Raw genomic sequence first — 26,972 nt, forward strand, 5'->3', positions numbered from 1 at the left:
GAGTATCTGCAACTTGGCCAGTGGGGCTGGGTATGGAGTGAGGGCAAGGCCAGTGGGGTGTGCAGACGAGGTAGGTTTTGTAGACCTTGGTTGGATTTATTTTGAGTGGCGTGGGAAGAGTTATAATCAGGGAGGGTATGGAAGGGACCATCAACAAGATCAGGTCTGCCTTTTGAATAGGTTGTTCTGGGCAGCTGAGTGACAAATGGACTGGGAAGCATCAGGAGGGAAGCGGGGAGGCCAATTAGGAGTCCAGGCCAGAGATGATGGTGGCATGGACCCAAGTCTTTCTCAGGGTACCAGTTGGAGGAGAGGAGAGCTAATTGAGGTTGTAAAGCAATCCTAGGGTATTCCCGTGCCCAGGACCGGGTACTTAATCTGTGGGGCTCCTTTTCCAAAAGCAGACATAAGTACTGTTAAAAGCATTAAAATAGAAAGCTGTTTTCTTTCTTTCCTGGTTTCTTTCCTGACGTGTGGTGGTATTTTTAATCTGCCCATGTTCTTCTAAAAAGGAAGAATTAAAATTTTAAATTATTAGTATGAACTCTTCTGTTCATCTTTATATTGTACAATGCCAATTTTCAATAAGATCATCTGACTTATATGCAGAATCACTAGAATTATACAATCCATATTTCATAGCTCATATGCATTTATTTCATTCTTCCAAGAACAGTGGAAATGTTGCACAAAATCAGTTTTCATTTTTCTTCTTGAGGCATGCACATTTTCCCAGTATGCTCCACCTTCAGCTTACGATGTGTGAGGAGGGCCTGAAAGGAAAGGAACTATGGGTTGCCCAGTCTGTCTCTGTCCTAGGTTACCATGATCAGTGTCAGTGGTTGGCTTATCCAGGGAAATAACATGAGGAAGAAGGCTATGATAGGGTTCCTGGGCCGTTCATGGTTCTTCGGATGCCATTGTCTCATTGTCGTCTTCTTGCATCTGGCAAGTTCTGGTTGAAATGGTAGGTGTAACCCCTCAGGGCTGTCAGCGTTCCCCCTTACTCAGTCGTAGATATAAGACACTTACCTTGCACTTACTTTGAGTCTCACTGAGCTCCCACACATGGTGGGTCCACCAGAATTCTGTGCACTGGGGCCACAAGGAGCCCCAGTGGGCCCGCATGACATCCAGGTTGTTGTTCCTGTCTCCTCTACACACACATGCTCCACTGTCGCACTGGATCTCACTTGCAAAACACAAGTTCAAAGATAAAATTATTAAAAATTTCAAGAGAGCTACAGCAGAGCATTAAGCCAAGCAGGCCCTTCTGAGCATGGGACCCTGTGCATCTGTACTGGTTGAATGCCCATGAAGCCGCCCTGCCTATACCTTAGGCACTTGCAATTTTCAGCTGCCCTGTGAGCCTGTTTTCTGGATTCACTTGAGTCTGTGTGTCAGGTTTAATATTTGCAGGCTCAGAGAAGATTAGCTGGGCAGAGCCTGTATTGGCAGCTCCAGCCTAGGACTGTAGTCCAAGAGTGCTTGGCTCTCCAGCTGCCTCTTCTGTGGGAAGCCTGGTTTCCGGATTGGTTTCTGGGCAGTCAGCACCAGGGCCATTCATCAGCTCCAGGTGCCGTGAGCTGGGTTTCTACAAAACAAAGATGTGTTCCCAGTCAGTTGTGTAGGCTTCAGAATAAGGAGACATGATTGAGAACATGTTTTGAAGAAGACTCAGGCTTCAGAATTTGTGATTTTTAAATTGAATTAGGATGTTTCCTCCTCCCACCCCTGCTGTCACCTAGCTTTCTTCTACCACGAGCATTAATTGCCTGCTTTGGGAACATTTGTAAACCCACTGTCATGATTTAGAAGATCCAGCTTGCTCTGTGGAGCTCCACCTTTGTCATCTGGAGGGGTTCCATTACTGGTACTTAGTATTAGATGTTCTGAAGGGTTAGGTGGTATCAGCTCTCAAACTTCAGCATGGATAAGAACTGCCTGGGAAGCCCAGGCTCCTAGGCCTCAGCCCTAGAGATTTTGATTGAGGGTGGGCTCCCTGGAAGGGCTCTTGCAACACCTATTGCAAGCGGTGTTCAGACACGTTTTGAGAAACACTTATCTTTGGCCTCTCTCATTCTGTGGTGGTCTGCAGTGGCAAGGGGTACTCCTTGCTGGAGCATGAGTTCCTGCCTGGACTGGAATCCAGGCTGGAGAGGAGACGGTGCAGAGTGGGGAGGCGGGGAGCCTGGGGATTTCGTGGGCACCTATGAGGAGGGTAAGTGTTTGCCCACTCAGGCTGAGCACAGCCTCCCCTGAGGTATAGCAGAAAAGTGACTAATTAAAGAGGGGATAAAAGAAAGTGAAACCAATTTCTGGGAATGTTATTAGGTGTGGCTTTGTTCAGAATGGCTAGGTCCGTTTTTTTTTCTTTTTTCTTCCAGAAACATGAATTTAATCCAGGGGGAGATGAGTGGATTTTTGTTTTTTAACTGAATTTATTCTGATGCTTAGGAGTTGCCACCTTGCTTCCTGTGGTATTAGTGGCAAGGAGTGTCTGAGCTGTGTCCAGGGATCAGGTGGATTCAGTTTTGATCCTAATTATGCTGTATGGACTGACGGTGAGGAGGAGGGCGAGAGGAAGTCAAAGTGGTAGGGGCCGGGTGGCTTCATTGTCCTTTCATTTTTACGCAGAAACAAATCAGCCTGGCATGTTATTTATTAAATATATATGTAAATGATTCTAATACCTATGGTTTATTGAGTGTTTGCTGCCGGCCAGGCCCTGTGCTAAGCACTTCAGTGCATCATCTCTCTTCTCACAGGAGCCTCAGGAGATAGGTTTCCCTTTAGTGCCTTTTCACACAGGTGGAAATTGAGTACCTTGTAAATGGGTGAGATGGGATTTTGAACGCTGGGAGTCTGTTAACCACAAATCTAAGCTTATTTGGCTGGATGAAGGCCTCGATTTACCCACCATGCCTTGTTTTTCCCTTGATTGCCCTCAAATTCACGTTAGCTGTTGGTAGGAACAGTGCAGGGGTTTCTGATCCTTGTGTATGGCTCCAGGTTCTGCCGTCTGTGACTTTCCGAATTCACAACTGTTGAATGCCAGTGAAACTCTGATTCTTTGGGCTTGGTTATGGGTTGGCTTGTTTGTTGTTCCTTTTTTTCTTTTTGTTCTTTGCTAGAGAAAGCTAGAAAGCTCAGGGATTACAGGGAGGTGACAGGCCTTGGTTTCTCTTTTCCTGCTTTTCAAGTGAGGTTCTTGCTTGCCCAAATTTGTTCAGGGCAAATGTGATTGCATGGACCCTGGAAGAGGCAGGCCTAAGGATGTGGAAAGACAGTAAGTTGTAGAACTTATAGACGTTGAGTTTTCCATTCACAGTTCTAACTCCAGTCAGAAAACCTTGTAACAGAAAGATTTGCATCCTGTGATGACCTGTGGAGAAATTAATTTGGCTGGAAATGTATTATCAGCCCTAATTTGTTATTTTGAAGTTGTCCTCTTTTTCATTTAAAGGTTTTATAATTATTTTGGTAACTATTTCTGCAGACTTTTCTGAGGTAGCAGTATTTTCCTTTTGTAATATGCATGAAGAAAGGCATAGAACAAGGATAAAATGGCAGTCTTTTGGTAACTCCCTGGTAGAAGTGGTGGTACTCAGCTTTGTAACTGTTTAACCAAGTTCTGGGTTCTGTCTGGGTGCGTGGGCCCTGACTGTGTGAACCTGGACAGGCAGAGCAGTCCTTCCCAATTTCCTCATCTGCTTGACTTCTCTGGCTCTTTGTCCTGAATTCCATTTATTGGCAAGGCCTTTCTTTTACTTATAAACCTCTTCCAAGAAGGTCTGGCTTTCACTGTAAGTTTACGACGATAAATTTTCAGATGGTACACGTCACCCTCTTAATCTAATTGAGCCAGGACATCATTGTGAAGACATCATTTCATTTGGGGGGTATTAGTTGCTATGGTTATTTGCTGAGACTAACAGAGTCTGTGTTCTCTCAATTGGATTTTTGGAAACTGCTCTTTGAGAATGACATAGAGGTGTGCCTTGCTGTAGGAATATCCAGTATATAACCTCACCATTAAAAATAAAAGGCACAGAAAAGATACTTTGGGAGGGATCTTAGAGCTAGAGAAAGGGGTTGGCTCCTTGGTTTTCAAGTGAGGTTTTTTTTCTTTTTGAGAAGGAGTCTTGCTCTGTCACACAGGCTGGAGTGCTATGGCACCATCTCGGCTCACTGCAAGCCCCGCCTCCTGGGTTCAAGCGATTCTCCTGCCTCAGCCTCCCGAGTAGCTGTGATTACAGGTGCCCACCACCACGCCCAGCTAATTTTTGTGTTTTTAGTGGAGACGGGGTTTCACCGTGTTGGCCAGGCTGGTCTTGAACTCCTGACCTCGTGATCCGCCCACCTCGGCCTCCCAGAGTGCTGGGATTACAGGCGTGAGCCACTGCGCCCGGCCTCAAGTGAGTTCTTTTAAGGCCGAGTGTGTCACATAACTTTCCCTAGGTTCACATGTATAGTTGGTGGCTGCACAAGGAGACACGCCATTTCTGGTTCTTTTTCTAGGTTCTTTTCTATTCTGTCTGCAACAGCTTAAGTTCTCTCAAGGAATTTATTCATTCATTCCTCCAATATATATTGAGGTCCTGTATGTTCCAGGCACGTGCTAGGAGAATAAAGAAGCTGTGATCTTCGCTGTCAGGGTCTTGAGTGGGAGTCCAAACCCTTGCCTTGGAGGGTGTGGTGCTTGGATCAGCACCATTGGCTTCACCTGGGAATTAGAAATGTAGACTCTCAGGCTCCCAGGCCTGCTGGATCACATTGGAATTTTGACAAGATCCCAGGTGATTGGGTGCACCTTAAAGCTTGAGTAGCTGTCTCTGCTGCAGAGGAAAAGGCATTCCAGAAACAAAATCTAAGTCTTGAGGCTCAAGCCAGGATCAACCCTCCCAGCCCCACTGCCTCCTATCTGCGCACCTGCTTGGTGTTGAGCAGAACAGAACTGCTGAGGTGTTGAGAGAGAGGAATCCCTGCTCCACCTGCCCCTCCCCACCATTCTTAGGCCTCTATCTCCCTCCATCTCCACCCACCAGCCCCTACCGGTTTTTCCAGCCCTAGTCTGACCCAGTGAGTGGGTCTGACTTGTGTGGTCTCCTCTTAATTCACCACCCCCTCCCCTTTCTAGAAACGTGTCTACCTTAGGGGCCAAGCTCAAGTTCCACCTTCTGAGGAAGCCCAGTACTTCAGGCCTGTGAACGCTGTCAGTCTCTTGTGTCTTAAATGTCGTCTTAACACACTCATTCTTTTATCTGTTTCATCTGGGGCTGGCCTGCCTCCCCAGGCAGTGGACAGAAAGGATTTGATGATAGCACTGTTTCCCCGGTGCATTTAAAAGGCACGACTTGAGCTTAATAAACTTCACAAAAAGAAACCCATACTGCTTTGAGTTCATTTAGTTAAAAAATGGTTTAGTTAAAAAATGGTCCATCCGGGTTTTGCCTTGCCTTTCATCTGCCAGGGGTGAAAGGAAATTGTAAATTTGTAGAAGCATTAGGGGTTTTCTGAGCACTGAAGAAAACCCTTAGGAACTCAGGTGTGTTTTTAGTAGTTCACAAGAATGGGGTTGATCTGGTGACTCAATGAGGCAAAAATTGCTTAATTGTTATGGTAATTAAGATTCTCCTTTGGTTGATTCTCCTTTCTCTAACCTGCTGGTAAACTTCCACTCCACCTCTGCTGTGGGAAGGAAAGCAAGGCAGGGCCGAGGGCATCCCTGTCCTCTCTCTTCCAGAACATGTGTCTTTCCTATTTTGAATTCCCACAACAGCACAATGTACCTGTGAGGTACATACTATCCTCACAGTTACATACATGCTTGGAAAGGTTGGGTAATTTGCTAAAGGCCACACAGCTGGGAAGTGAGAGACCGGGATTTAAGCTGATGTTTGCGCAGCCAATGCGCGTCATACGCCTCTGAATTACCTTCCCCTTGCCCCGTGTGTGTGTGATATTTGTACTTGAGCTGCCTGGAATTACCCTCTCTTTTTTGTTCCCTCACTTGATTAGTCCCTCTCAAAATGGGTTTCTTTGTTTTCATTAAGAAATGTCCACAGTCTTCCTTGAGGGAGTTTTTCCTGTGGTGACCTTCTGCTGTCTTATCATGTCTTGGGGCAGCATGTGAATGCAGTTGTTCTAAATACAGTACCTCAGTTCTCTGTGCCAGGGCTGAGCTGGGGCTGGGCTCTTTAGGGGTTGAGTTTTCATCAGAGATCCAATGCTGACTAACTCACTTGACACAGCGGTCATTGATCCAGTAAATGTTTATTAAGCACCTACTATGTGACTTGCACTGTCATTAAGCCAGTCCTTAATTTCTTCATCTAGAAGAGGTCAGGTACTTTCACTTAACTCTCAATGTTCTTATGAGGAAAAGCCAATATAGCACTTTGGAAATACATATGTATTTGTATACATTATTTGCATACAGTTAGGTATAAGTCATAGTGGGCCCAGAACTTGGAGTTTTCAACACAGAGAAGTTTTTTTTTTTTTTTTTTTTGAATCCCTTATAACTCTTTCCTTATCTCCTGGCTGACCAATGGTCTGTGCACAAATGTCCAAATTGAGAGGTGTTGCCTGTCATTTAGTTACCTACAGGGAGAATGCCCCTTGGCTGTGGTTGCACATTCTCATAGTGAAGCTTGCTGGAGGAGTTACAGTAGGTGTCTCCAACAAAGTTCTGGGCCAGCTCCTTAGTAAAAGGCTTAATTGTTGTTTAAGTTGATCTTGTTGCTCCTCTGTATAACAATCCAGTTCCCATTTCTTTAAGGTAGTAAGTTCAAATTCCTTAGCTTGGCATACAGGTCCTTCCATGGTTTGATTCTAACCGGTCTTCCCACTCTGACCTCCTGTCCATCTAGTTAAACTTGCTGCTTTTTCTGGGTAGGTTCTGCATTTCGCATCTCCTTGCTCCATGTTTCCACTTCTATAGCATCTTCCCGTGACTGCTTCCGCTTCCCTTTTCTACATATCCAAATAGGACTGAACTTTAAGGTTCAGCTCAAATGCTACTCCCTGTTCTTTTTCTTTTTTCTTTTTTTTTTTTGGAAGCCCCCTCCAATGGCCCTAGCCGGAATAATATCCCACTTGCATTTCTGTAGCCATTTTTGTCTACTCTCTGATTGCCCTAGCACAGTCTACCTTAATTTTGTAGTTTTGCACACACAGATTAGGCCCTTCTAAAAATTGTATTCCCCTTAAGGCACAGAATGTATACATACCATCTTTTCATTTCTTTGAATACATTGATACCAGATTCTCAAATATTTGAGTAAATGAGGCAATATAGTGTAGTAGTTAAGAGTTTTGGAGTCAGAGAGACCAAGTTTCTTACATTACCACTCATTCCCCGCATGATCTTGGGCACGTTATTTAACCTCTCTGAGCCTCAGTTTCCCATCTGCAAAATGGAGGTAATAATATCTACTCAACAGAATGGTTGTGAGGATGGAGGGATTTAAAGTACTTGGTAAGTACAGTATTCAGTAAGTTAATGTATATAATATATTCATAGTTATTTGGATGTAGATTAAGGTGAGTTTGGGTAGCCCAAATTATTTTTAAGGGGTATTTCATCTAAATAGAATTAGAAACCTCATTTTGGAAAGAGGAACACGTCTTTATTCTACTTGATTTCATTTTAAAAATCAACTCTGAAAATTTCATTAGCCTTAGTGCTCTGGTTGGAAAAACAAATTTTCCAGAATCAGTGCTGGTGATGGCCTCATTTAGGAAATGCTGTTTTAGGGAAATGGCCTCAGGAAAAGCACGCAGATGTATGATCAGAATGCATGTCATGTAACGTACCGTGGCTGATGTGGTCGGTGGGCACATCATCCGCCTGGGGGAGATAAGAGGTTTTCTGAATCTGCTCCAGCCAGATCTGAAAGAATGTGAGAGACACTGTGGTGGTGACTTCATCCCTATACCCCTCCCACTCCATGTCTCAGGCTTGACTTGCTGTATGAGAGCACAGGCCCTCCGAATGTGTTAGAGCACTTCTTTCCATGTGGAAGCCAGGGCCCCTCTCTCAGTTGCTGAGTGTCCACTGGACATTTCTAGGTGGTTATTTGTTCCTCAGTGGGACAGGATCTGTTCTCAGCACTGCCTTTAAGGCTGGCCCTGTCATTTCTCCTTGAGTCTTAGCTGTTTAAATTAGCTGCTTGGTCAAGGTGTTCTCTGATATAGTTGATTGCCACCTAGTGGCCACAGGTAAGACCGTGTGTCACGGAAACGAGAAAAATGCTATGGAGAATTTTGTTTCATTCTAAGATTTGCACAGGGTGTGTGTGTGTGTGTGTTTTGTTTGTTTTTGCTAGTACAATGCCAGGAGTCTGGGCTGCAGAATGGTATTTACAAGGGACTGTAACTTGCTTTTCTAATAATGAAGCACATCGAAATAGGTTTAAAATGCTACATACAGACTTGGGGAAATGGGGAGTCGTTGGAAATGCCTCTCTCCAAGCACAGTTTCTGATTGGATATGTTCTCAGTTTTCCCAGATACGGGGAGAAAGAAAAGAGTGATCTCTGGGGACTCTTCCTTAAACTGTTTTAACTGCAACCTGGGGCTTGTGCTGGGGCTAAGAGAGGACAGTTGGTTGTGGCCAGCAGTTGGGTTGTATGTAGCTCATTTCTCCAGCTTCCTTGGTATAGGTGAGGTTTTATTTTATGCTCCTGCTGGTGGTAGCTCTCCCTCCAGCTCTGTGGGACTCTTCCTCAATGGACAACATGAAGGGAGGTGGTCACATGCTAATAGGAAGCACATTCCCACATATATATCAGGCTCTAGCCAGACTTACGTAAGTTGGAGAGTTTGTCCTAACTTACCTGCTTTTTTTTTCACATGTCAAACATTGAGTTGGGAGGTTCACCTTTGATGAAGGCTAATGGACTTATGGAGTGCCCAACTTCCTCTCTCTTTGTTCTTTCTGCAATACCTGCTCTCAGTCAAGCAGTAGAGTGTTGGGCTTTGGGGATAGAGTGGTGAGCATGAAGGGATATGATCCTCGTCCTTATAGAACGTACTAGTTGGGGAGGCATTACTTGAAGAGAAGAATTACCTGAACAAATATAAAATTGCTCTAAAGAAAAGATGTATAGTGTAGTACTCAGAGAGTGAGAAATAGGGTTGGGTTCGGCCTGATTAGAGAAGTCAGTGAAGGCTTCCTGGAGGAAAGAACTTTTGGGCCAAGGGCTGCAGGCAGAGGTGGCATGTGGTGGCAGGTAGGAGTTGGGCATGCCCCAGGAACTGGCAGAGGCTGGAGCAGCTGGAGCCCAGAGAGGGGTGTGGGGAGGCCAGACCCTGCAGGGCCTCTCAGGCCTTGGGAGGGCCTTTCGTCTTCACCTCCAGAGCTCTGGGAAGCCATCACAGGGCTCACTGCTGGTATTGACACAACTGGGTGGAGAACTGATTTGACGGACAAAAGTGGATGTGGGGAGGCCAGAGAGGAGCAGTTGCAGTTATCTGGGCAAATGGAGGTGTTTTGTTTAGGGGCTGCTGATAGTGATGGGAAGGAGTGGGCAGAATTGAGATGTGCTTAGGAGACTTGGGAATGGACATGGCACATGAGGGAGCCTGCTGTGTGAGAGGATGACATGTACTGGTGACTTGTGCAGCAGGGTGAATGGTGGTGCCCTTCATCACACTGGGGATGCAGGAAGAGGCCCTCGGCTGGCTCTCTGGGGAGAGGGTGGCAGAGGGTGTTTGAGTAGAGAGAGTTTTGTTTTGAGTGTGTTGAGTTTGACCTAGGAATGGGGGTGTGGGCTAAACCTGAAGTCTCTCTGGGGCTCGTGTCCATCCATGTCTCAGCTCTCTGTCATGGGTCCTCTCTGGGGACTCTCAGGTGTTCCACCTGTAAGCCAGCTTGTGTTTTCTTGCCCGCTCACATCGTACAACAGGTTTGGAGGGACACTGTGTCCAGCCCTGTCCGAGGCACTTTTTGTGCATTGTGACATGAAGCCATTCATGAATAGTTCCAGAATTATTCCAAATACAAGGTGATGAGGCACAGGGAGTAATTGGCGTCCAGGAAAGGAAGAGATTAACAAGGCCTGGGGACTTTGGTATTCTTGAGCTTTAGGCAGCCATGAGGCCAATCCTGTTGCAAGTTCTAACCTCAGTGATGGCCTTTCTGAACTGTAATCACTTTCTTTTCTTTTCTTTTTCTTTTTCTTTTTTTTTTTTTTTTGAGACGGCATCTCACACTGTCGCCTAGGCTGGAGTGCAATGGTGCAACCTCGGCTCACTGCAGCCTCAGCCTCCCGGGTTCATGCAATTCTCCTGCCTTAGTCTCCCTGAGTAGCTGGGATTACAGGTGCACACCAGTACACCCGCTATTTTATTTTATTTTTTTTTGTATTTTTAGTGGACATGAGGTTTCACTATGTTGGACAGACTGGTCTCGAACTCCTGACCTCGTGATCCACCCGCCTTGGCCTCCCGGAACTGTAATCACTTTCTAAGTCCAAAGAGAAAGATGTGACTGAGCAGCAAAACATTTCAAGGGTAGTTAATACACAATTTTGGTAACTGTGGAGGTCACAAAGGCAATAGATGCACTGAAAATACAGTAGTAAGGTTACCTGAGTCCATGTTTGTGTGTGCACATGTATGTTAAGTTTTACCCAAGGAGAAAAAGGAAATGGCTTGACTTGTGGTATTACTGGTACAACTTGTATAAAATCAAGGTAGATTCTAATTTTTAAAAAATTATGGTAAACCTTCTGTGTTAGTGAAAGTTGGATCTATTTGGGTTAAATTCTCTTAAATCCGGTGCAGATTAATATCTGCTGGCATCTCCAAGAAAAGAAGGGCACTTCCTCTAGTCCCTGAGTGAGCAGATGGCTCTGGGAGCAGTCTCTCAAGGCCCAAACTTCTAGCTGCTTCCATATTTCTTAGCCATCTGGTCCCCTCACTCAGAGAAGCACAGCCCTACCTACTCTGGAAAGCAGATACTTGGCCTCCCCAGATGCCGGCAGTTATGACTTCCCTCCACTCTGGCCAGCATTCTGCTTTTCTAGCAACAGATGTTTCTGCAAAGTAAATATTATTGACTCTGATTGGCTCCTTGCTGTGTCTTGCACTGCCTGTACATGAAACAGCAGGGTTATATGAGGAGGGTGCCACGACGCTTGGCATGCACCCAGCACCAGTGCCAGCCTCTTCTCTTTTCTCTCTCCTCTTACTGGAATGTGTGTGTTAGATTCCTGTGTGTATCAGAGGGAAAGCTCTTGAAATAAATCTTTGGGCTGCTCCATATCCAAGGTGAAAATCTACATAAGATACCACCAATCTTACTGGATTGAAATTGGCAAGAAGCAATGGTTTTTAGGTAGAGAGTTCTCTTTTTAGTGTTGTTTTCAATCTCTCAAGTAACATAGAGGGTTTACCTTAATGGGGTGAAGTGGTATGGTTTTCCCACATACTACAAGGATCTCAGTTCACAGGACTTAAGTCACAGGTCCTCTCCTTAGTGGCCTTGCACTCTTAGGTCAGTCCTTTAACTTCTCCGAGCCCCAAACAGTTATTCATGCTTACCTTTCCTGGTTCCTCTTACTGGAGGATTCATATATGAGGAAAGAATAGCCCAGCTATACCTAGAACTGAGTCTTGTGATGTGCAGAGTGCCTATACAGTGTTTCTCACTGGATCCTCCCTGCCTAACCCACAGGCTGACAGTCTCCGTCAGATGAGATAACTGAGACTTTATGACTAACCCGGGGTCGGTTACATATCTGATCTATGTTGGAGCTGGAACTTGAACCCAGGAGCTGTGGGATTGGGGTGGGGGCAAGGGGTTAGGGTTGATCACCCTGTCACCAACACCCCATAGAATGCAAGTGGAGAAGGGAGGTTCTCCAAAACAAGCTTGAGATGCTGTCCCAAAGTCTGGGGAATGGATTCCAAACAAGTAAAAGGACAGGTGTCCACTTTAGCTTTACTGAAAAATTCCTCTATCAAGCCTGAGGTGAGTTCCTTTTTGAGGTCCATTCATTAGGATTCTCACTCTACCCAGCTTTCCTCATTGGCCTGAAGCCCAATACTGACTCCATACCAGCAGTCATTACCTAATCGTCTATCGGGGGATCAGCCTGTCCTTCAGCTTCATGGGGTCCTCACTGCTTCTCAGGCTTGCACTGTGGCAGGGTGTGCTCTGTGCCAGTGGACAAGGAAATCAGGTCACCTGCTGGTCATAAGCTAACAGGCCCTGCCCTGGTTCAGTGGGTCCCCCTGTGCAGAAGCCTCACAAAGGCCCCGTTGTGCATGACCAGCCACTCCCTGATCCTCATGGCAGCTACCCTTGGCAGTGCGGCTTTTCAGGTGTGTGCTGGGAGCTTTCCCGAGCCTGGCTTGCATTTCACCTGTTTCCACTTTGTTGAGGTGATTGAGTTTCTCTTGCTTATGGGGGAGGCACAGGATTGTCGGGTGGGTAGAAAGGCAAACCTGTGTTACTCTTAGTGCAGATCTTTGTGAGTTCTCATCAGGGAACATTCTGACTAAAATGGGAATGTGTATAACCACACCCACATTTGATGCACACACATTTGGAGGCTCCAACAGAACATTGTCTTCCACTCTAAAATATTATTCTTTCCCTTTTTTCTCGTGTCTACCTGTAGCCTCCTCCTGCCTTCCTACTCACGGTGTTCTGGCATTTGGGTGCATCTGTTTCCTTCTTGGCTTGCCTTTTGTCATTTGTATTCTGAGGGATAGCCTCAGCCTGGGCTGGCCATTTTTGTCAGATGCCTGAGTCCCCTGCCAACATCTTTTGACATTTTGGTAAGGACCATTCTGTGAAAGTGACTGAACGAGGGAGAGATCAGAGACTGTTGGCTCCTGTGTTCCCCTTCTCCACCCCAAGTGCCTTCTTTTGGTGTAGAGCAGAGTGCTTTGGACAAGCCGCAGCTATCTCGGGACCGTGTCATCACAGCGTGTGGGAGGGCAGTCCAGGAGCAGGAGCTGCAGCTGCTCTCCATGCAGTAGCTTGAGCCCCGGTCCTGAGAACATCAGCACAGCCCACGCCCAGCTCTTCCACTAGCAGCCATTGCTTGGAATGAGCACTGGGGATTGGATTTGTATCCAGTGCCCCCATCCCCACCGCCCCCCACATTTATTCAGCATACACTGAGCAGGATGCACTGCCAGGTACACAGAGGAAACAAACCAAAACAAACAGAAAGATGGAAAACACGATCCCTAACCTCAAGGGACAAATCTGGGAGCTAAGAAAAAGTACTGGGAGTCGCGGATGCTTTTATTCTAGTAGGTTATGTTGATCTGTGCAGCCACAATACACGCCCCCACCACCCATATCTTATTAAAGCCAGGCCTTGTTGCTGGTTCTGCCTCATGTTTCCCTCCCTTGGGCATTTGGACATAATGCCATTTCCCCTTCAATGAGGGAACCATGTATGAGGGTAATTTGAATGATTAGCCTAATCTGCAGGAAGACTGCACATGGAATTAAGTTAAGCACATTTGTCCTCAGCAGCCAGATCTGCCAGTCCACTTAAAGGTACCTTGGTGGTTTCATACCCTTAAGAGATGTTGAAGGCTCCGGAAGGATCACTGGCTTTCATTACTATCTTCAGTGAAAGTTTATGATGATGACTTTTTAATGATAAGGGCCCTTGAGAGTTTTTCTTATGGATACTGTGTGTGGAATGTGTTTTTACCCTAATACAAAACATTGCTGGGGCTTTGTTCTCCTGGTGGTGTTGGATGTGGCCAGCCAGGAAAATTCAGGTGAGCTTTGTCAGGCTGGCGGTCCACTCTGCTCATGAGGAGAGTGGAGAGGGTTGTGAGAACCTGGGCCTCGCCTGTGCTTGAGTCAGAAGAGGAAGGCCAGGTGCTATGGGCAGGGCAGTTCCCAGCCCCTCCTTCCAGCCTTCTCCAGGCTCCCTCCCTAGTGAAAGTTTGTGTTGTGAGTGGGACCTAGGGGAAATTGTTGTTGAGTCAGACTTGTGGGGGAAACTGCACTGACTGTGTGGAGGGTCACTGGCAGAGCAGACCTGCAGGCTGTGGACACTAATGTTGGCTCTGATCCAAGCTTTCTCCCCGACTTCCTTTGGCAAGTGGATTCCCACATGTCAAACGGAGATGACAAGTTGCCTTTAGGAAGTAGAGATAGAACTTAAATTGTTAAAGCCAATATAACAAAAATATTACCTTCTAGAACAAATCAGTGCTTCATGTTATAACCAAGTGTTGACTATTTTGAATTTATATTCTTTTGTGCTTTGAAATGGACTCAGGAACAAATCCGCCTCCTAAGATATTCCTAGAAGGACCAATAAGGGCAGCAAATCAGAAAGCCAGTTTAATTTTAGTAATTCCTGATTTTTCCTGTCTTTTTCTTGCTAGATTTGTCTTCAGCGAAGCGGAAGTTTGCAGATTCCTTAAATGAATTTAAATTTCAGTGCATAGGAGATGCAGAAACAGATGATGAGATGTGTATAGGTAAGTCATAACTGTGCAGAAGATAAAAATGTTCATTGTTTGTCATAGCGTTCAGTGTCCCAGCAGAGCCTTTTTCCTGAGATAGGAAGTCTCTAAGGTTAGTAAACAAAGAAGTCCTTAGTGGAAGTGGAGGGCCAGAGGTATGTGAGGATCGGAGCTTGGGGCTACTCTGGTCTTCTCGAGTTTTGGGATTGCCTCACCCTCCAGCATGCAGGAGAGAAAGCTTGAAGTTTTGCAGTGGGACTCTCCTTTCCACCTCCCTTTAGTATTTTTCCGTCTGGTGACATTCTTCCCCTCCAGCCACAGTACTAAGAGCTTAGAGCATACGTAGAACACAGGTAGATGAGGGGAAATTTAGATCAGAGGTTGCAAAATGATAGGCTGAGATGAGAACACAGCCCAGTTTTCTTTGGCTCTCATTTTTTAAAATTGAATTACCATATAAATTCAATTTATAATCTAAAATTCCAGTTTTCCAGCTTCTTTGAAAAGTTTGAGAATTTGATCTACTGGCCCCCTCTTCTGACCTGGCAGCAGGTGGCTGAACTATGCGTCTGCCACTGCCTTCAGATAGGGAGAGGAGCTCCGTATCTGGTTCTCCTGTGCTGTGGACAGGAAGGTCCCCGCCTCTCCTGTTTCCTTAAAAAGAGGCTGAGGTGGGTTACTGTTTATTACCACGGTGTGTTGCTTCACTCTTCACCATCACCTGCCTTGGTCTGTAGGCAGCCGTAAGCATGGAGGATTTGCAATGTCAAGACACCTTTCTTTGCCAGGGCCTTGTCATTGCACACTATTCTTCTATGGGCACCTTGGTTGACTCCATTAAATAAGCAAGAATTGAGAAAGTTTTATTGGATTAATTAATTCATCAAATGCTTATTGAGTTCCTGTTGCCATGCAGAACATCAGCATCTGGGGCTGAGTACAGGCAATTGGGAGACAGCTGAGAGTGGTGAAAATGTATCCTTGTAACTTGTGAATGTATGGCTGCTTTTCCCAACATGGCTCAAGGGTCTCGAGTATCCTCAGGGCCATTGCACGTAATGCTTATTGCTTTTATGAATAATTTTGGCAAAGACGACTGTTCATGTATGAGCACCATGCTTCGAGCTGCATTCTATTAATGAGTGGCTTGAGGACTCAGGAGGAACCCAAAGAGAAGCCAGAGATGTGGCTTCCAATGCCAGCAGCACTGTTTGTTTAGCTCTGGTGCCAAAGAAAAGGCTGGGTTCTGACGCAACGCCATGACAAAGGTTGAGGAGGTCGAATCCGGACAGGAAATCCTTCAACTCCTAAGCGGAACTCTGCCCCTTCCAGCCCGGGGCCTGGAAGCCTGCCAGCATCTCACCAGTCCTGGGTACTCTCAGGAACAGGCAGATCTTTTCCTTGAAGAAATCATTCCCTAGCTAGAGTGCCAGGTGGAATTAACCTGCATTTCTGGGTCATCCTTAATGGTTAATGATTAAAAAGATGAAGGGAGCCTTGGGAAGCAATTGACTTTAGGCATCTGTATGTGCCAAGGAATTAAAATCCATAACATAATAGCCAGAGCTGGAAAGGCTCCCCAAGGCCCATGACACTCCTTCCACCTCATGGCCCCTTTCTGTTTTCCAGCAAGGTCTTTGCAGGAGTTTGCCACTGTCCTCAGGAATCTTGAAGATGAACGGATACGGATGGTGAGTAGGGCTGGGCTACTCTTGGTCCCAGATAGTATATTCGTGTTGAGGGAGCAAGGGATGGGTTATCAGAAGAACTAGATTCAAATCCAGACTCTGCCATTTGAATGTTTTGAGCTCTTCAGCAAGCCTCATCTTTGTAGAGTTTGAAGGCTTTTGTAAATATTAAAGGATTACTCTGGTGGATAACTTTAGAACAACATAGTTAAATGATGTCCTTCTGAAGATTCATTTTAAGGTCTTTTCGTAAGGTGTATGACTTAAGGGTGGATCTTCTGAATTATTTCACTTTTTTGGACGTCGGATTCTCTACCAGCAGAATGGGAAAGAAGGTGCCCCACTCTGCCCCTCCCCCCATCTTATTGAACCTGATCAAGCGCTCTTTGAGGGCAGGATCACTTCGCTCTTCATTTTTAAGCACCCAACACAGTGCCTGCCAGGTAGGAGGGACCCAGTAAACAGGTACTTTGTAATGAAGGTAACTATAAAAAGCTCTTCAAAGAGAGGCATTGTCCACATTTAAGAGTCAAATGCTGATCTCCAGGTTCTTAAGAGATATCTTTTGTACTAGAATTTATTGTTCTGGAAACAGAGAGGGTCTCACTCTGTCACCCAGGCAGGAGTGCAGTGGTACCATCATAGCTCACTGCAGCTTCAAACTCCTGGGCTCAAGCGATCCTCCTGCTTCAGCCTCCTGAGTAGCTAGGACTATAGGTGTGCACCACTGTGCCTAGCTAATTTATTTTTGTTTTTTGTAGAGATGAGGTCTTGCTGTGTTACCCAGGCTGTTCTCGAACTCCAAACCTTAAGTGATCCTCCTGCCTTGCCTCTCAAAATGCTGGGATTACAGGCATGAGCCACCCTGCCTATAATTTATTCTGATATAGTTCAGCATTAGCAGATAAGAGATTCCACATCTACAGGAAGTTCCTTTGCATTTTCCTCCATATCCCTAAGATATGAGGAATGAAGTCCCCTGCTGACTTGAAGTCCCCTGCTGCCTGTACACTGATTTTCCGCTAGGAGGGCGTGTCTTCAGGCAGCAATGCTCTAAAGTCCTAGGAAATACTGCATCAATCAACATTTTCTTTTCTTCCCATGCTAACAGTTGGTAGTTCGAACACTATTCACCAAGATGCATTTTCTGTTTTAACCCCCATGATGGCAGCAATGCTCTGAAGTCCTAGGAAATAATGCATCAATCAACATTTTCTTTTCTTCCCGTGCTAACAGTTGGTAGTTCGAACACTATTCACCAAGATGCATTTTCTATTTTAACCCCCATGATGACTCTGGGAAGTGGTATCTATATTATTGCTGTTTTTCAGATGAAGATATTGAGGTTTACAGAGGTTAAGTAACTTGTCACAGATCACACAGTTAATAAGTGATACAGTCTGGGTTCAAACCCAAGTCTGCATTATATTAAAAAATATTTAAAAATGTGGGGGCCAGGTGTGATGGCTCATGCCTGTAATCCCAGCACCTTGGGATGCCGAGGTGAGAGGATCGCTTGAGCCTGGGAGTTCAAGACCAGTCTGGAGGCAACATAGTGAGACCCCATCTCAACAAATTTTTTTTTTTAAAGAAGACTGGCATTGTGACGTATGCTTGTAGTCCCAGCTACTTGGGAGGAGGGAGGAGGATCGCTTGTGCCAGGGAGGTCAAGGCTGCAGTGATCTGTGATTGCACCATTGCACTCCAGCCTGGGCAACAGAGCAAGACCCTGTGTCAAAAAAAAAAAAAAAAAAAAAAAGGATTTCTTTAAAACTCCGAACAGAGTAGAAACCTCTTACCTTTTGCCCTACGGAAAGACCACTTTCTCTTGATTGCTCACTGCTGGTGCCTGAACCAGAATCAGAAGGGTGGTGGCGGCAGCAGTGGGGGTTGGTGGTGGGTGGAAGCAAGGGAAAGCTTGTGTGTTTGTGCACGTGCTGGTGCCTAAGAAAGGGAAATGATTCTTTTGAGTCTGATTCTTGGCTGAGTTAGTATTTGGGGGTGGGGGTGTGGCAAGCAAATCACCATGAATACCCTGCAGATTGCTATGGCCTGTGGTAAGGGAACAATGACTGGATTATACTTTTCAGCTTGCCTCTGCAATTTTATTATTAATGTCAGTGAATTGAGTTTCTACTGTCTGCATCTGAGTATCTGGCCGTAGCAAGCCCCTTCTCTACCTCCTTGCCCTGTGACAACTCCATCAGTTCAGTTAAGCTCAGCAAGCAAAGCCGCACCTTCTCTGGGAAGCCTTTCCTGACTTCTGGGTTATATGGCTACCCTTGGTATTTTCTTAACATCCAGTTCGTGCTTCTGATCCTGTGTTTACCACATTGTGTCCTGATAAACATTGTACCTGTCTGTGCCCTGTAGTAAATATGAGTTCCTCAAGGGCAGAGACTGGGCTTCCATGTCCCCAACATCAGGCAGTGTTGGAACCAAGTGGATGTTACACAGTCGTAGAATCTTAGACTAAGTGGGACCTTATTCGTCACCATCTGCAATTGCTCATTTGACAGATGAGAAAACAGGTCTTATTAAGGCTGATAGCAAGTAGTAGTATGGCTGGGCGAAGGACTTGGGGGTCCTGATTCCCAGGTGAGCAGTTGAGCACTTTCGTTTTATAAGCGACTACTTATGACTGCATTCTCAATCATGGATGTCCACTGGAATAACTTGGGGAGTTTGAAAAATACTGATGTCTGGGACTAAGTCCAGGGATTCTGAGTTAGTTGGAGTGTAGCCTAAACTTAGGGATTTTAAAAGCTTTCCAGGTGATTCTACTGCGTAGTTAAGGTTGAGAATCATTGACTTTAGGGGCTTGGCACACCTTTGTAAGCTTCAGAGACTTGCAGATGGTTTGTGGAGAAGACTTCAGTGAACCAATTAAGTAACATCAAATAACAATAAAAATCACAAAATCAAACAAATTAACACCGTAACACTCTAGTCTTAAATTTCACTCTTCTGAAATAAGTGATCTCCAAATTGAGAAAAAGGCAAATGGGAATAAATTTGGAGACTTGACTTTTTCTGTCCCTTACATTGTTCAGTTAGTTCTTTACTGTGTCCATCTGTGACTTCTGGCATTTACCCGGTTAGTTTCATTGCAGTGGACATGCATGTGGCTTAGGAAAAATAATGCTTTGTTGCAGCAAGATTCCTGGAATAATTAGTTGAGCAAAGAGTGATAAATGAATGACTTAAAAGGAAAAACTGTAAAATATTGTACTGCCTTAGAAAAGACCATAGAATCTTAGCGATGGACAATTCAGCCCACTCATTTTGCAGATGACGAAATTAGAGCCCAGAGAGGTTAAATGTTTTGCCCATGGTCACACAGTTGGCAGCCAATCAAGAATTAATCCATTCATTCATTTAGTCATTCAAATATGTTTGAGTGCTGCTTTGTCTCAGCACTCTTCTTTGTTTTGGGGATAGTGGTGTCAAAGTGAGCCTTTACAAGATACTGATGTGTATGTGTGTGTGTGTATGTGTATGCACGCATGTGTGTGTGTGTATAAATGTGTAGTGTGTAGTGGTGAACCAGAACACACTTGGTAGGGGAGGGAAGTTGAGTTATGTTGGTAGTCAGGGAAGGCCTCCCTAAAGAGGTGACCTTTAAGCTGAAATCTTAATTACATGAAGGAGCTGTCCCTGTAAGGGTTTGGGAACACAGTGTCTGAAAGAATAGCCAAATGCTACGGCCCTGAGGTGGGACGAGTTTGGTGCGTTTGAGGTGCATTGGAGTGCCAGTAGGTTGGAATGCAGGACCTGAGGGGTGAGCCCTATGAGATGAAGTTGAGAGGCAGCCAGTAGTCAGGAGGCACAGGTGTCCTGGCTCTAGTCCAGTCCTGTCTTGGTAGAGCAACACAAAATCAAGCTTGGAAGGTTTTTATGCCATCAGATGTCCAGAGGTGTTTCTTTGTTTATTTGTTTTTAACCTAGACTCAGTGTTGATCTACTTTACCCATAACTTGGGTAAATTAATATTTGCAAGAAAATGTCACCGAAGCTTGTAACTTAGACCCCACTCTTTTACCAGTTCCCCTCTGCCCCTTCAGAGGATCGCTTACAGTTTTAGAGTTCCTCATTTTTACTTTTAAATAACCAATATTAATCATGCATGGGAGGAAGATTATCATGTTTTGAAATGATGACAGTTTTGATTTGACATGCTATTAGTTTGAAGGTTGTAAACAGTTGACATGTACAACACTGCCTCCCCAAATTTTATTTTAAGACATGGGGAGGCATCTCATGCTGGAGCTGCTGTAATTCTTTACTGATACTGCTTTCATGTCTTCTTTCCCTTACTCTGTTGTTCTTCACCAGATTGAGAATGCCAGCGAGGTGCTCATCACTCCCTTGGAGAAGTTTCGAAAGGAACAGATCGGGGCTGCCAAGGTGAGAATTTTGCAAGCTTTGGTCTGGATTTTAGGGTGAGAGGTCTGGAAAACACAGCACCTTCTTTAAAAAAAAGTCTTCAGAAATGTCTTCAGAAAATCGAAGCCCACATTCTTCAGAAAATCTTAGGCAGAAAACTCTATAGAGCCCAACTCATCAGTTCTTTACGGGTGACTGAAGTATGACCATCTGAGCCATCAACCCCGGAGGGGCCATTCTGGTATTTTGTTACCTCATTGTTTTGTGCTTGTTCATGAATCATCCAAAGGTAGAAACCACACCTCATTTGTGTTATTATAATAGATAGCTGTGTGCTTAGACAATTGCCTTTATTGAACAATACATTTGTTTTCGTGGAATTGTATTTTGTGGAGGTCCAGGACTTGCAGCCTAAGCAGGGGTTACAAATTTGTGCCCTGTGGGTACAGGGACTTTCTTTAAAAGGAGGCAGCTGGTACTTAGGTTTAGCTGATTTTTGTTGGGTCTGGAAATGGGCCCTCTCTTGCTGATTCTTTAAATGTTTCAAGACAAACTGAAAAGCCAGTTTTATGTGAAATTTCTTGTTGGCAAATAATTTTAAAATATGTATTACCCATTGTGCAGGTCAAAAAACGACATCTGCAGGCCTGCTTCAACCTGGAGATCACTGTTTGTTATCACTGACCTGGAGGGACTGTAGCCTAAGCTTGACTAATTCTAATGTGTTCTTGAGAGACTGCAAAGGGAATCCTGTTCCTTTTTAAAAGGTGGATTCTCCAGGGCTCCTTTGCCCTGTAATAAATCACTAGGAGGGCTGGGCACAGTGGCTCACGCCTGTAATCCCAGCACTTTGGGAGGCCGAGGCGGGCGGATCACAAGGTCAGGAGTTCGAGACCAGGCTGGCCAATATGGCGAAACCCCATCTCTACTAAAATAGAAAAATTAGCTGGGCATGGTGGTGGGTGCCTGTAGTTCCCAGCTACTCGGGAGGCTGAGGCAGGAGAATCGCTTGAACCCAGGAGGTGGAGGTTGCAGTGAGCCGAGATCACGCCACTGACTGCAGCCTGGGCAACAGAGCAAGACTCCATGTCCAAAAAAAAAAATCACTAGGAAACTCTAGCTGGTTTGACCTTCGGTAGAGTGTTAGAGGCTACCTGCAGAGAAGATGTTTTCATTGGAATCAATGAAAGCAAAAAGATTTCCAACGTTTTCTTCCTGTTTTTCTGGAACTGTGAGTCAATTCAGCTGCGGTCTCTTACTCCACCTGCAGGGACTTTTGGGCAACACCACCCTCTTACTTTGTGTGGATTTTGCTTAGTTGCAAAATGAGGTATTCCTCACCCCTACAACACACACACCCCTAAGTGCATCTGCTTCCTGGAAATAGATATGATTAGGGCCTGCAAAAGATGATGTTTAGTCAGGGTCTTTCAGAGGGATGGTTGATCACAGTTTGAAAGAGGGACTGTGGCAAAGACTTTCTCCCAGTTTTAGAGTATTTTCTACTAATTTTAGTTTACACATTTATGAGGAAGTGGGAGCTCACTGGTGCTGTATCAGAGATTAAGGAATGTATAATTTGCACAAAGTCTTATTCCACTAAGAATTCATACAGACTGTGAACCAGTCCAGTGATGGCAGATAATAAGCTGTGAGCGAATGCTCCCTCAGTTCCTGGCAGTGCAGGCCCCGCCTGCAGGCCTCCTCTTGGTGGCCTTGGGGCCTGTGCCTCCCCACTCTTGAACATGCTTGGCAGTGGCTTCCAGGGGTTATGCAGAGCTTGGAGACTGAGGCAGAGCAGACCTGTCTGTTGAGTCATCTTTTCAATAGTTACTTCTCCTTCTGAGCACAGATGCCTCTCTCTCTGGCCTCTTCTCTCACTCTCTTGAGGGTTACCATGGTTACCAAGGAGGTGAGGCAAGAGTCTGAGTGAGCTCCCTTTGGGCTTGATACCAGTGATCTTAATGATAGGAGGAGCTACTGTGCCCCGGGGCGGCGGCTGGGGGGTGGTATAGATGGTGACATACTAGAATAAAAGAATTTAAATAGTCACTCACCAAAGCATGTTTCCCCTCATGCATATTCTATTCTCCTATTCATTAAAACATGAATAATTATTGATTATTAAATAACTTTTGGATGATCACTAAAGAAGAATTGTGATGACATTTGGGTGATTTCTCATCCCTCCCCATTTGTCATTTTTTCCTCCTGGCGTGTCCTCCTTTGCATCACTCCACACACACATACATTTATATCATAACATTATGTAAATTTAAGAGACAACAAACAAGCAAACAACAGATCCACTTCTAGGCGACCCAGGGAGCAGTCTCAAGAACATCTCAGAGCCAGCAAGTGCTCTTCAGCTGGTTTGGGTATTGGCCAAGTGGAGGTTCTGAACTCTGTCTGTGCCATGCTAAAATTACTTTTTCCTCCTCCTCCACTCTCTGGTGCTGCTTCGGTTGCCATAACAGCCTGTTGCAGAGTGCGCCTTGTGAAGGCTGCCAGGGAGGAAGATTCTTGGGCATTCTTATGCTAATGTGCTACTCTGGAGTAGGGCATGACCCCTGGTGCTTGACATAACCATGGCCCTAAGTTTCTATTTCCAAGTTTGAGGAAATTATTTTTTCCTGTATTAGAGGTACATTTGGAATGCTGGACTCTAGAATAAGTATAACAGACATAAGAGAGTAGCGTAGAGAGTGGATCTACAGCTAGACTGTCTGAATCCAAATCTCACTTCTGCCATTTGCATGTAGACTTGGGGAGATTACTAAACCTCTTCATGCCTGTTTCCTGATCTCTAAAATGGGGGTAATAATAAAACTTGCCTCGTAGAGTTATTATGAAGAAGAAGTTAGTGAACTCCTATCAAATGCTTAAAACGGTGTCTGTCGTATAGCTACCTGAACACGAGAACAAGGTTGGTCATGTAGTCATTCAATGTTAGTGATTATATTAGATACACACAGTTCATTTGTTTAAAAAATATGTGAGAGCCTGCTCTGTGCCAGCACTGTTCTGTGCCCTGATATTTGGTGGAGAACAAGGCAGGCGTGGTTGCTGTGCTCATGAAGTAGCTGGGGTGAAAGACATCAGACAAAAAGATACAAATAAATGTCTAATTTCCAATTGTAGTAGGTTCTTGGGAGGGTTACCTTCATGGCACACGGGACATGGAAAGCAGGTGTGTTCTTGATAAGAAGGAGGCAGGTTTAGGTGATGAGCTCACCACTGTCACCACCATTGCTGACATTTATTGAGCACTTTCCATGTGGTAGGCACCCTGCCAAGCACTATATGTGGTTTATTTCATTTAACCCTAGAAATCCTTTGAGGAGGGGGTGTTCTTATTTTTATTTTGTTATATGGTCCTTGAGCTGAAAGAAGAAACCCGAGCAATTATCTAATCATCCTCAATTTATAGTTCAGGAAATTGAGTCCTGGAGAGGGATGGTGATTTGTTTCTAGCCAGTCCATATTGAGTTGGGAATAAATTTTAGGATTCTAACTCAATCCTTGACTTAACTACCCCACAGTAGACTCTCTGGAAGGTGAAAACCATCTTGTGTCCTGAGTAATGGACACACTCTCCCATCTTAAGAACATTATCTAAGCTGTAGTACTTTTTTGCTGCAGAGGTCTTATTGCTGTTTTCTCAGGACAGAAACGGCTTCCCTTTCTCCTTATTTTTTTCTCTAACTTTGGGTGTCCTCTTAAACATGGAATGTGGAGGCACAAGTTGCCAGAATGTCCCAGAATGCCAGTGACTCATGTTCCCTGGCCTTTTCTCACCTCTGGCCAGCTGGACTGTCTGGGACCAGGATTCTCCTTTTGGAGTTGCTGATAAGGCTGGTGGGAGCGGATACATGTGAGCAGCATTTGGAGTTGGAGCCCCAGTTCAAAGTTGCTGGTTGCACTAATGGAAAAGAATTGCTTGAGTCAAGTCTCTTGCCTGTACCCTCCTCAAATTTGAAGGAGTAATGTGTCCTCAGGCTTTTTCTTCATTTGCTGCTAAATGTTTAATTGTTCTTGTATGTGAACAGTCTTTTAAGCAAAACTCAGATTCATAGAAATGAGTATATGTCAGCTAAAATGGATGTATGGTTATTCTGCCCACTCTGTGAGCATGTACCAGATGAGTGGTATTCTGACATAGCGGAGCTTGTTAGGGCTCCGGGTGATGGCTTCTGGCTCCGAGTGTCCTGCCCCAGGGCATTTGCACTTGATGGTTCTGCTCTAGAAGGCTCTACTCTGCTCCTTCTGTATTTCACAGGTAGGTCTCAGCTCACATCTCCCTTCCCCAAATGATGCCTTTCCTGGGTGCCCTATCTACAGAATCTCTGTGACTGCGCCCTGTTTATTTCCTTTGTAGCACTTGCAGCAGTCTATAATTATGCTGATTATTTGTTTACTGGTTAATCATGGTTCTCCTACTAGAACATTTCTACCATGAGGGTTGGGACCATTTTTGTCTTGTATTTCTGGTGCCTAAAGTAGAGCCTTACACAGAGTGGTTGCTGATTATAAATTTGTTAAAGGAATAAAGAGATGTGTCTGAGCTTCTTTATTTGGCCAGAAAATATTTTTTGTCTTCTAGGCTTTGGAGTTGCAGAAAAACATCCCTATGGGTTCAGGCTCCACATGAGTCAAAAGCAGGAATAATGTACCCAATTAGCAAATTTGATCCCGTTTATCAGCCAAGTGCCAACCTTCTTCCAGCTTCCTTGCCTGCTCTCCCCGTTGGAATGTGGAAGGAAGGCAGACTGCCTGTGACAATGTCTCAGCTGTGGTGGAGAACATGGGCTTTGGAGGCACATTGTCCTAGGCTCCAATCCCAGCTCTGTCACTCTCCGTGACTTTTCACAAGTTCACCTCTTTGGGTCCAAGTTTTCTTATCAGTCAAATGGGAGATAGAAATAGAACCACAATGACCCAATGATTCAGTGGTGGGGAGCAGGGATTAATTATGGTAATTATTTTTCATTTTGAAGACAGTAATACGGATAATAATTTCTTAAAGAGAAGAGAAAAATAACTGTTACCCCATTACCATAACTCAGGTATTTGCCTATAAGTAAATTCCCACCTCATCTTTGTCCATAGGTAGACACACTCTATGTAGGATGCAGCAAGTTTATATAATGCTGTTTTACTTTTCTCTCTAGTTTTCCAATGACTAGTTATGCTTATTGGATGTTCCGTACTTTAATTATGCCAAACGCTATCCTTGGAAGTGATGTTGCTGCTGCTGCTTTTATTTTTCTTTTGCTAGCATAAATGGTGCCGTAGTAAACAAATGTGTGTGAAGATAATATTGTTGTTTTGAATTATTCCTCAGCTTGAAGACCTGCATGTGATATTAAGTGTCAAGAGATATTTAGGCTTACATACCAAGAAGTGTTTTTTTGGACAGTATTAAGGCTGGATCTAGCCTTAGTCTAGACTTGTCTCATTCAAGCTGTGAGGATATCTTCCTTCCTTGGTGTTAGCTTCATAGGTACCCCCACTGCTGCTGCTCCCCAGCCCCCAACCCCTGGCTGCCTTCTGGCCTTGAATATCCTTATGAGTTAGAAAGTAGAAATTTCTGTTTCACAAAGTTCTTAGAGGGGGAATCTTGGCTTTGCCACCATTAGATATTCATGTTTACCTCATTTCTGGTCTTGTCCTGGTTGGTGCCTCTCTGCTAGACACTCAAACTCAGGGGGCTGTTGATGGGTGGCTGCAGGATTTAATGGGCATTACCTGAAAGGTAGGAGCTGAGTCGTCATCTGTGTTCTGAGCAGAAGGATCTTGAGAGATGGAGGCTGCTTTTATTCCTGCAACGTGTCACTCTTTTTCTTTTTCTCTTCTCTTTTCTTGCCAGGAAGCCAAAAAGAAGTATGACAAAGAGACAGAAAAGTATTGTGGCATCTTAGAAAAACACTTGAATTTGTCTTCCAAAAAGAAAGAATCTCAGCTTCAGGAGGTAAGAGACTTTATTAGTATCCTGAATAAAGTGTTCAGTTTGTACACGATGCTGTGGATATGTGCTGGTTGCTCTTTGCTAGAAAATCTTAGGGTTAGAAGGGACCTGGGAAGCCAGGAGATTGCTCCTGATCCCTCATCCAGTGCCTGATGCCTGGACTGCCTTTGTGTCCTCCCATCCCACCCCATCCTTTGTAGCTTTCCCGCCTGTCAAGGTGGAAGACACTGCTGGCCGAGATGACCACCTCCTTGTTGGGCTGCCCTGATTGCTAGATGTCTTCATTTCATACTGACATTTCTTTTCCTGTTTCTCTCACCCTTGGCCTTAATTCTGCCCTCTGTTACTTTACCTTTTGACTTCCTGCCTCTTATCAGTGATTTGAAATGTTAGCATCTCAAACACTTTGGTTATCCTTCCTTAATATTGATTTTTTCATTATTTCAACCAGCACTTGACATTAGTTTTCT

The 26,972-nt window shown here is 44.8% G+C and overlaps 1 protein-coding gene across 28 annotated transcripts in view; it reads left to right on the forward strand.

The window, feature by feature from the left end:
- ARHGAP26 (Rho GTPase activating protein 26) overlaps positions 1-26,972 on the forward strand; it is a 458,375-nt gene that overhangs the window by 88,621 nt on the left and 342,782 nt on the right. For all 28 annotated transcript variants that reach the window (XR_008548285.2, XR_010157341.1, XR_010157342.1 and 25 more), the window contains exons 2-5: positions 14,380-14,475; positions 16,090-16,151; positions 20,484-20,555; positions 26,404-26,505. Coding sequence is in view for 19 of the 28 variants with exons in the window: in XM_016953982.2 (XP_016809471.1) it covers positions 14,380-14,475; positions 16,090-16,151; positions 20,484-20,555; positions 26,404-26,505 (332 nt within the window). In the remaining 9 variants the exon portion in view is untranslated. The remainder of the gene's footprint in view (positions 1-14,379; positions 14,476-16,089; positions 16,152-20,483; positions 20,556-26,403; positions 26,506-26,972) is intronic.

The sequence above is a fragment of the Pan troglodytes genome, chromosome 4, assembly GCF_028858775.2.
Source record: "Pan troglodytes isolate AG18354 chromosome 4, NHGRI_mPanTro3-v2.0_pri, whole genome shotgun sequence".
In the NCBI taxonomy this organism is placed as follows: Eukaryota; Metazoa; Chordata; class Mammalia; order Primates; family Hominidae; genus Pan; species Pan troglodytes.